General features: G+C 42.4%; 1 protein-coding gene across 1 annotated transcript in view; it reads left to right on the top strand.

The window, feature by feature from the left end:
- Window positions 1-2141: 2141 nt before the first annotated feature.
- Window positions 2142-11189, top strand: part of LOC121874400 (cAMP-specific 3',5'-cyclic phosphodiesterase 4C-like) — a 183940-nt gene continuing 174892 nt past the window's right edge. Inside the window, exons 1-2 of the mRNA XM_042378535.1 lie at window positions 2142-2339; window positions 5028-5087. Of these exons, the coding sequence (XP_042234469.1) occupies window positions 2293-2339; window positions 5028-5087 (107 nt within the window). The 5' untranslated portion in view covers window positions 2142-2292. The remainder of the gene's footprint in view (window positions 2340-5027; window positions 5088-11189) is intronic.

The raw sequence follows: 11189 nt of genomic DNA, 5'->3' as shown, positions 1-11189 counted from the left end.
AGAAGTTCGGAACTAACTCACGTCCGCTGGCTGACTGATACAGTTACCAAACCGACACATGCCCCAACACTCTTCAAATGCTTTCCCTTTCAAAGGTATTCCCTTTCTTCTAGTATCCTCTGCCATCTACTACATCTGAAGAAATTTATCCAGGATTACTTATACATTAGTTACTAAAATTATAATTTTCAACTTAATTATTATCCATCGATAATAAATAGGACTAATATAATCTTACTCTTAATCTATTTTTTTAAATATATTTACAATACTAACTTGAAATCTTTGGGGAATCGATTAAATACGAAATCGGGATGTGTATCCTTTCTCCGTTTGCAGATTATGCACGGGTGTCCTTTACTTGTCATGTTGATAAGACCATTCATTTATATATTGCGCTTGTGTGTAGATTCCGATTGTCATATTCAATGTGCACACCAGCAGACGACTCGCTCCACACTAGCGACATCTATCCGCCGCACTACCAAATGTGTGCGTTCGTTCGTGTGTTAACCATTACATGTGAACGCCTGAGCTTTCCCGTCTTTCTTATTTCTTTGGCAAAAGTCTCGATGTGACGTGACACTCCTGCGCAAGATTTTGAATTTGACATTTTGACTAGGTGGCGTCTCTCTGAAGGGACGGTTACACTTTATCAGAATTGCAAACCGTTCAATGTGTTTTTGTAAATAACGCCGCTGAAATTGACATTTTCAAAGTGTTGTGGAAACTTCTATAAAGTGGCCAAAATGTTGTGCAGACTGCTATTGTTGTCAAGATAAAACGTTGAGTTTTCACGAAACGAGCAAAATCGCCAAGACAAAGGTAAGCTTAGGTTAGGTCAGGTATCGTTTGGTTTTGGTGTTGTCAGTTTTTTGTGTTTTTATCCCACAATTGCTGTTATGGGGACGGGGTCATATATCCATAACGGCTCATTTGCGACAAAAGTGAAGGTCAGATTCGATTGAAACCACGAAAAACTGTAAAAACCCGTAGTTGCCCGTTAGTTTACCTGTTACTGTACAAATTATTTTATCATATCTTAGTAATACCAGGATGATTTTTTTTTTATTCTTAAACCCTAAATAATTCCCATACACCAAAAGTTAGGATCCTAAAATTTTGCGCAACTGTAGCCTCATGTTACAGAAAGACGTAACATAGAGTCGATACAGCATGAACGAGCTGCTCTGTGGTGTCCGTGTAGTGTCCAAGTCATTATCTATAGCTCCCTCGATCCCCAATATTACGCCACTAGATTTCTTCTTGTGGTGATATTTGAAGGATACAGTGTATGCTACCAGTCCATGCACTCTTGATGACTTAACCAGCAATATTCCTCAAGATATACTACAGTGTGTCGAGAGAGCTTGTTGCCATGAATAAATTTGTGCCTGTGACATGGTGGTGGACACATTCAGCTCCTCGTTTAAAGTAATCAGTTGTGTGGGTCATGTCTCGTCTTTCTGTAACATTAGGCTAGACTAACGCCAAATATTTCGTTCCTATCTGATATAGTTTTAATGTATAGGAATTTATTTAGGGTTCTCGAATAAAATCACCCTGGTATTATTTGTAAACCTGTTTATTTGTTGGACGCTTTGTAATACAGGAAATATTTACCCAAGAAACTTATAATAAGGTGATGTTTTGTTTATTACTGTGATTGTTGGAATGTGTGATAAGGGTTTTTAGTGTATGTGTGTGTGTGTGTATTTATGTATGTGTATATGTATAGGGCGTGTGTGTATACTTTTTTTTCAAAATTTTCCTCGACTTTCGTGTTCTGTTATTTACTGTAACAAACCAATATGATTGTGATGGTGTGTTGGTCAACCGACAAACTGAAAATTAAATACTGTATAATAATTATATTTAAAGATAATTTATTTAACTATATTTAATTTCCTGGTCCTTCACATATCCCAGTCTCATCATTTGCCATAGGTTGTATTGTTATTACTGTATCTTCCCCCCTTACTGTATTATCACCATCTTCCCCCTTACTGTATTATCACCATCTTCCCCCCTTACTGTATTATCACCATCTTCCCCCTTACTGTATTATCACCATCTTCCCCCTTACTGTATTATCACCATCTTCCCCCTTACTGTATTATCACCATCAGTCTCACGTTGTCTCTCTCTCTCCTCCACAGCTTCGACGTGGAAAATGGCGCGTCTCCAGGCCGCAGCCCGCTGGACGGCACCTCGCCCTCCGCGGGTCTGGTGCTGCAGAACTTCCCACAGCGGCGGGAGAGTTTCTTATACAGGAGCGACTCCGACTTCGAGATGTCTCCTAAGAGCATGTCTCGGAACTCCTCCATCGCCTCCGAGGGGTAAGTTCACCTTCAGGAGAACCTAAACTTGTGAAGGTTATTTTTTTTTGCACTTGGTGGTGGTGGTAGAGGTTATTGCACTTGTGGGTTATAATAATGGTGATGGTATTGACATTGGGTTGTCTTGTGGGTAGTAGTTCGTAGTGATTGACAGTATTTGGAAATATTGAGAACATTATTTAGTTTACGTTTGGATATGGTGTCAGTGGAGTAGTGTTGGGAGTAATAGCAGGGTGGAGTAGAAGAAGCAGTAAGATGGTCCTTAGAGAGAGAGAGAGAAAAAAAAGAACAATTGATAAGGAGTTGTGATGTAATCTTGTAAGGATGAAGAATAAGGCGAGGTAAAAAGAACAGGTCCAGGCATGTTGATAGTGAACCCGGAATCTTGTTTAGAGGACAAATTACACCAACGTGGATTATGGTTTTAGAGTTCTTATGGAATTGGTAGTCGGTTATGTAGGGACTGTCTTAATTAAACTGGAAGGTAAATGAAAATATAATCCACTTCTGTAACTTAGCATGAAGATTAAAAAGGTGGACTTGAATAATTATTAAAAGTTACTGAATCACATCTCCATATATATAGTGTTAAGGTGAGGCGTACGGTTAGTTGTATGGATAGGTTTGAGTCATTTCTTCTAGGTGGATGGTTGATTAATCGTCTGGTGATCTGACTTGATGGTCTAGAGTTTCTGGCCAATTACCCATCTGGCTAGTTGGTTGTCTTGGTTGTCTGTTCATTTAGTTAACTGTCTAGGTATGTAATTATAAAGGTGTTGGACGGACGGTAGGAAGGTTTAGGAAGACACAGAAGGGTGTATCTCCCCCAGTTAGTCTCAGATCCTCTTTCTAATTAAACTAAAAAACAAAAAGATGTGATATTTTGACACCTGGAGATCTGTCACTCGTCTCTTTCGTTGTTCAGAGGAAGTTGTGGCGGTTCCATAACTAGAAGGTAATGTGATTGGTACTGCACTCGATCTCCTTCACTTCCCCATCTGTAAAGTTTGGTACCTTTTCACAGCCGGGTGGACTGAGGGTACCCAGCGACCGTAGGATTAGTAAGCGAGTGTTGTATAGATGTACTGATTTGTTAGACTATGCAGATGCTGAGGAATATAAGGACATAATAAGCCTAATCTCTTAATACAAAGGTGAATAAAGGTGAATATTCTCTGGTCACTACGATAGGATTGGTGCACTAAATCCAGCCTCAACAGTGGTTAATGATCGCCAAACTATTTTATTTCATTTTCATCTAACTCCCTTAACAAGAAACTGTAAGTAAATATTTATTAATTATCTTGTTGCCTCAATAAACTCGGTCAGAGTCATTAGAATGTTCACTCGGTACAAGATTAACCAATTTCTACCCTTATACATTTATATATTGTGTATTATATTGAACAACCAGGAAATGTGTTTGAAAAGCCTCGTTTCTTGGGTTACATTCACTAACATTAGACCATTTGAAAACGATATATATTGGTTTTTCTGTCATGGCAAAAATTAATCCTGGAATCATGTGAATAATCATAGAAAACTTATAGTGCATTATTAGTTTAAGTGAAGCCATGACTGTTGATTAGTTCTTAAAATATGTAATAACTTTTGACACGTGATTAGGGTTGTTGGTTAGTTAGTCAATAGGTTATAAGATTGAAGCAGTTGAGGGAGAGATTCTTTGATTTGGAAGGAAAATTTAGTTCCTGGTGTAGTTCATAGGTGTCACCAGGTGTGTTGTTTAGTGTGTCCAGGTAACTTTATGAGTGATGTGTGAGGTTGACTTACTTACCGTGTGAGGTCGACTAAGTTACCGTGTGAGGTGAGATAGTTACCGTGTGAGGTGAGATAGTTACCGTGTGAGGTGAGATAGTTACCGTGTGAGGTAGACTAAGTTACCGTGTGAGGTGAGATAGTTACCGTGTGAGGTCGACTAAATTACCGTGTGAGGTCGACTAAGTTACCATATATGGATTTATTTACTATCTCGACGAACTATTATGAATGCCACGGTACTTCTTGAGGAGGTCGCCACTACGTGTTTTGTTTACTCTCTTTTTGAACTCTTATGAATGAGAATGTTGTTCTTGAGGTCGCTGTGGGTGTCGTCTTGTGTGCTTGTTTTTATTCTTGGTGTTCGGAGCTGTGTCGGGCTGACTCAGCGATAACACGATGTCCGGAGCTTTTGGGTTGAGGACGTTATTTACAGCTTACTCCGGGAATATCTGAGCTTATGTGCCACTTAACCAGATGGTGGTGTGATGACAGCTGCCTCCTCGACCCAACTCTCCGTATATCTTGTTTCATGTTATTTAAATGTTGTTGGAATCATTTTGTTTGTGTTTTTATGTAGAAATTTTTTGTATTGTTTTTCGGGTTTCACATTGATGAAGCCATTTTTTATATATACAGTATATATATATCAAGTTAGTGTATGTTGGTGTGATCTTAAACTTGGTTAACCTTCTCTCTCTCTTAAGATCATTGTGTATTATTGCATTTCTGTACCATAAGTATCTTGTTCCTTGTCTATTTAATGGTAGTTTCGGCCTCTCTCTTAGTGGTCAGTAGTTTTAATGGACATGTGGAGTTTCCTCCTCTTTTTTTTTTATACTGTCTACCCCTTAGCGTGTTGAATCTGCCAGCTGTGGCGTTGGTGGTGGCTAACTGTGTGAATATTTGCAGGTCTCGAGTTATGTTGGCCACACTAAACGAGTCTCGTGGGGCCAATGACGACAAGCCGATGTGAGTCTTGTCTTCTTTCCTTCTCTCTCCCCTTTGTCCTTTATTGCTCCCCTCCTCCCCGCCAACACCGCCTCACCCATTCTACCCTTCCCCTTCCCTCCTCCTCCCCCTCTTCCCTGCGGAAGGACTCCAGCCAATACCAGCTGTGTCTCCTCAACTCAAATGTTACTTGGTAAAGAAAATGAGGTAGACTCAGTGGTGAGACACGAGGCTTGTGGTGGCTGGAGGTGAGGGGGTGCAGGGGGATGGGGGTGTTGTGGGTGCTTGTTAGATGACCCAGACCTGGTTCTAGACTAGGTTCTGTAGACTGCCCTTAGACTTGCTTGCAAAAACACGAATGGAGAGGAACCCTGGAACAGAAAGATGCATGTCAGCGAATGATAGTGAGAAAGGGGGGCAAAGAGAGTATGACGCCCCTGAACACCACAACTCATCCACCTACAGGAGGAGAACGTCCTTGTTAGTGGGGGGACTGATATAATGGTTGTGGAGGAAATTAGCCTGGGACAGTCTCCTACCTTAACAGACAAGACCATAAACGCTAATTCCATTCACCAATACCAAGTAATTTTCCATCTTTACAGTAACATCTACGTGAATAATGAATAATAAGCTGTCTTAAGGTAGTGTTTGAGACAAGACTCTTTAGTATAGTTGAATTAAAATCTCATATATTTTCTTAAAAGACTGAAAGGAATAACAATGTAATATAATGTCCATGATTATTTTTCAAATCTCTCAACAGAATTATATTTCACTAAAATAATCCGATAAATCAGTATGGACGGGTCAGAAATTACGAGGTTTTAGATAGAGGAAGAACTGCCTCTGAAATTCCTTTAGTCTCTCCTAACCCGTTTTCTCTGGCGGAATAATGTCAATAAATCCCTGAACAGGAGGTGGTGGTTACAGGGGACCCTTATATAATGTACTGTGTAGATGATAATAATAATAATAGTAAATGATTGTAATAATAATAGAAATAGTAAATAAATAATAATAATAATAATAATAATAGTAAATAATAATAATAAAATAATAAGACGAAATCATTTTACGAGAAATAAAAATATCAAATCTATTAAATCCCGAAATAAAAAATGGTTCTGTATTATAACCTTGTAGAATTAGGTGTAGGACGGTGCTATATGTAGACACCCTCTACAGTAAGAGGTCCTGGGTAAGGCCTCTACAGTGACTGACCGACAGACTGAGGCAGGATGTTTGATGTTGAACCTTGTGTTGAATGTACCCTGCCACACCTGTTCACACCACCTGTGCTGCACACCTGTACCTAAACACATGTGCCTAACCATATTCTCTACCATATATCTGTTTCTCTACCACCTTCACCCTGCCCCACCTGTACTGCACACATATTTCCTACTGTCACTGTTACATCTAAACTGTCACACCTGTACTACCACACCTTCTGTCACATATGTACTCTGTCACACCCATCTTATCACCTATGTACCTATATATATGCATTTTCATACCTGTCTACCCACACCTGTATCGCTATTCCCCTACACCTTGCCAATCTTGTACTCTGTCACACCTGTATATCCTGCCCTGCACACATGTCCTCTACCTGTATGCCACCTGTACTCTACAACCTTCTGTCTGTACTCTACCACTGCCACACCTCTACACCTGCACCTTGCCAAACCTGTACTCTACCACACCTTCACCCTTGCCAACCTGTACTTTACCAGCCTTCACCTACCACCTGTACTCTACACCTTGCCATATATACACACAACCCTACACCAAACCTGTGCTACCACACCTGCACCTTACCACACTCTACCACAACCTTCACCTTGCCAAACTACCTCTACCACACCTTGTACCTTGCCACACCTGTACTCTATGCCTACACCTGTCCTTTACCACACCTGCACCTGTACCTACCACCTGTACTCTGCCATTGGTGTACCCTGCCACATTTGTGACTTACCACGTTTGAACTCTTCCACACTAATGACCCTTCTTACCACACTTTTTACACTGTACCACTTTGTAACAGTTGCTCTATTCTTACTGACTTGACACACACACACACACACGAGACCTTAAATGTTACATCACCACACTTGCACCATCACCTTATCACCACTCTTCCTTCTCTTACACCATCGCTGCACCATTAAGTAGCATTGTGCACCTGTGAGCTCTTGTGGTAGCACCTTACACTGTGGGGTAATAGATTGTTCTTTGTTTAGGGCATGGGCATAGGAATTTAAAACTTATATTATGTAGGTACCCAGTGTTGTGTGTGTGTGTGTGTGTCCTTCCTTCCTTGGATGACATGTTAATTTTATCTCGAGGGCCAAAACTCTTATTTTCTCCTTATCGCGTCCATAGACCCCCATATCTCTCTCTCTCTCGTTCGTTCCTTCGTTCGTTGCCCATGGAACAACACTTGCTATTTTCCCTTTATTCTCCTATAGTAAAACACATAGCAGCTAGCTGCCATAGAGGCTTACTGCTGATGATGCAATACTGCTTCTGCTTCAGTCATTAGTTGATGCTCTGCTGAAACTGCTTATATATTTACATTATTATTAGTAGTATTATTAACTAATTATTTACCTATTAGTTTTCCGTATTAAGATTTATTTACCTATTAGTAACTTTTTTTAACTTTTATTTTATTTTGGATATTTATATCCTAATTATCATTACGATTTTTTACATAGAATAGAAAAAATTGTTTTTGCTCTGATCTTATTGCAAGTTGTGTTGAGGTGAAGGTAAGTGAATATTTTTTGTGCATGTATTTTCTTCATTTGTATACCTTTGACATTTATGTATATTTTATGTACTGTATGTGTATTTTATACTATTTTGTATATGTGGTTTGGAGAGAAAATTTTCTTAGGTTTAACATGTTCTATGGTGATGTTGGTGTGGTGTTATGTAAGCTGTGTTATGTAAGCCGTGTTATCTAAGCCGTATTATCTAAGCCGTGTTATCTAAGCCGTGTTGGTCTGGTTATCACGTAATGGAAACTATATATGGTATTCTTTATCGTCTTAACGTAATTTAACTTCACCTTCCCTTAATTTTATTGAAGTTAATCTCTCCTAACCAAATCTGATTTAATCTGACCGAAATTAATTTAATCCAATTTTAACTTACCTTACTTAACCTTGCCTTAATTAACCTCACCTTAACTAAACCTAACCTAACCTCTCCCATCCTAACCTAAACCTAATTTGGGGGGATTTATTTCAGTACAAACAGAAAGGTGTCCATATTTCTCAGTGGTGCTTAGTGTCGTGTTTTAAGCTTACATAAGATGTATGTGTGTGTGTGTGTGTGTGTGTGTGTGTGTGTGTGTGTGTGTGTGTGTGTGTGTGTGTGTGTGTGTGTGTGTGTGTGTGTGTGTGTGTGTGTGTTTACTTACATAATACTGTATATATAGAAGGAAGCGTACAGACGGCCTGCATGTGCCCTCTGACCTTGTCCTGGCCTTACCTGACGTCACATGCGAGTCGCCATATACGCCCGCGACAGGTGCGTTATGGGGCGTGACTAGGCGGTGACGTCACGCTGTCGTTGGCTTGCGTCAGGGAAGGAGGCATCACCCTGTTAAACACCTGGGGGTCTACCTCAGGTATTTTAGGCCTCACCTTGACGAATTTTATCTCGTGGTGTGTAAGGAGGGAAGGAGGAAGGAGGGAGGTGAAGGAGGGGGTATTGGGAGGAGGGAGAGGAAGCGCAGAGAGAGTGGTGTGGGGTGTGGGTGTGCCTGTGCAGGTGTGCCTGTGCCTGTGTGCGTGTCTGTGTGGTGTGTGTGTATGTTTGTGTGTGTGAAAGATGGGTTGAGAGTGGATGAGATGTGTCAGTATGTGTCATGTCAGGCTCTAGTAAGAACTGTGTGTGTGCCGTGTTCCTTGTCAGTAGTGTAGTGTGTCACCATCAACCTCACTAGTGCTGGACCTGTGCCAACACTACCCTGCCACACACATACACCTCCACACCCTTTGGCACATGTTTTGGTTAATGGCTAATGTCTTCTTGTTAATTTTGATAATAGTTTAATTTTAATGTGACTTATGTAGTTCTTATTTATTCATTTATTCATTTATTCATCTTTTTAAAGTTTGTATTATGTTTTTATTACCGTTTTTTTTTATTTAATTTTTTCTTCTCATTTATCTTCTATTTTTTCTCATCTTAATTTTTTGGGGTTAATTTAATCATTCTTTTCTATTCTTCATTCATCATATTATTCTTATACATCCTAATTATCATTATTTTCCTATTCTTCTACTCTGCATTATTAACAGTACCTCAGCGTTCCTCAGAAGAGATTATGTCCGGGTTGTTTTATTTCTTAATTTTCCTCTTAATTATGTGAGACGTGAGGTGTGTGTGTTAGGCAAGGGTTAGCGAGGTGGGTGGCAGACCGTGGGTGGGTAGATGGTGGCAGATCGTGGGTGGTTGGGTGGCAGACCGTGGGTGGGTAGATGGGTGGCAAATCGTGGGTGGTTGGGTGATTAGTGTTATAAAAAGATAACACCGATAAAATAGCATTAGTGATAAGAGATTATAATATGAATAAGAAATATAATAATAATAATAATAATAATAATAATGATAATAATAATAATCACTTGGAAAATTATAGTTCTCACCATTTAATTGACACTCAGGGCACGTGTTAGTCATAGGTGTCAGTTGATTTTTGACACAGCACGTGGAGTCAGTGTCAGCCAATACTCATCACAGGGCGTGCAGTCATAGTGTCAGCTGACGCACGTGACAGCACCAGCCTCCTAATGGACCACAGCTGCTGTAGTCTTTAAGGCACTGATTCTTATCTTCCCTACGACCCAGAAACAGGAAATTTGGCAACCTTTTGTAATGAGGATAGGAGGGGGAGGAGGAAGGGTAAGATAGGTGGAGGGGAGGAGGGGGGAAGATAGGGAGGGGGGAGGAGGGGAAGATAGGGTAGGTGTGGAGGGGAGCAGGGAGGGGGGAGGGAGGGGGAAGATAGGTGTAGGTGTGTGGGAGGGGGGAGGAGGGAGGGGAAGATAGGTGTGAGGGGGAAGATAGGGTGTGGAGGGGAGGAGGAGGGGAAGGTAATGTGGGAGGGGGGAGGAGGGAGGGGAAGATAGGTGTGGGAGGGGAGGAGGAGGGGGAAGGTAGGTGGGAGGGGAGGAGGGGGGAAGATAGGTGTGTAGGTGTGGGGAGGGGGAGGAGGAGGGGAAGAGGGAGGGAGAAGGTAGGGGGTGGGAGGGGGAGGAGGGGAAGATAGGTGGGAGAGAGGGAAGATAGGTGGGAGAGGGAGGAGGAGGGGTAGATAGGGTGTGGGAGGGGGGAGAGGGGGAAGATAGGTGTGTAGGTGTGGGAGGGGAGGAGGAGGGGGGAAGATAGGTGGGGGTGTGGGAGGGAGGAGGGAGGGGGAAGATAGTGGGAGGGAGAAGGTAGGTGGAGGGGAGGAGGGGGGAAGATAGGGAGAGGGGAGGAGTAGGGGGAAGATAGGTGTGGAGGGGAGGAGGAAGATAGGGAGGAGAAGGGGTAGGGTGGGAGGGGAGGAGGGAGGGGAAGAGGGAGGGGAAGATAGGTGTGGAGGGGAGGAGGAGGGGGAAGATAGGTGTGGAGGGGAGGAGGAGGGAAAGAGTAGGTGTGGAGGGGAGGGAGGGGGAAGATAGGTGTGTAGGGGAGGAGGAGGAAGGTGTAGGGAGAGGTGTGGGAGGAGGAGGGGAAGATAGGTGTAGGGGGAGGAGGAGGAAGATAGGTGTGGGGAGGAGGAGGGGAAGATAGGTGGGGGGGAGGAGGAGGGGGAAGATAGGTGTAGGGGAGGAGGAGGGGAAGATAGGTGTGTAGGGGAGGAGGAGGGGAAGATAGGTGTGTAGGGGGAGGAGGAGGGGAAGATAGGTGTGTGGGGGGAGGAGGGAGAGGGGAAGATAGGTGTGTAGGGGGAGGAGGAGGGGGAAGATAGTGTAGGGGGAGGGAGGGGGAAGATGGGGTGTGTAGGGGAGGAGGAGGGGAAGATGGGTGTGGGGGGAGGAGGAGGGGGAGGAGAAGATAGGGTGTAGGGGAGGGAGGAGGGGAAGATAGGTGTAGGGGAAGGAGGAGGAGGGA

This window comes from Homarus americanus, unplaced genomic scaffold (assembly GCF_018991925.1).
Source record: "Homarus americanus isolate GMGI-L3 unplaced genomic scaffold, GMGI_Hamer_2.0 scaffold14064, whole genome shotgun sequence".
Lineage (NCBI taxonomy): Eukaryota > Metazoa > Arthropoda > Malacostraca > Decapoda > Nephropidae > Homarus > Homarus americanus.
The sequence above is the reverse complement of the archived record's forward strand: the minus strand, read 5'-3'. Positions and strand labels throughout refer to the sequence as shown.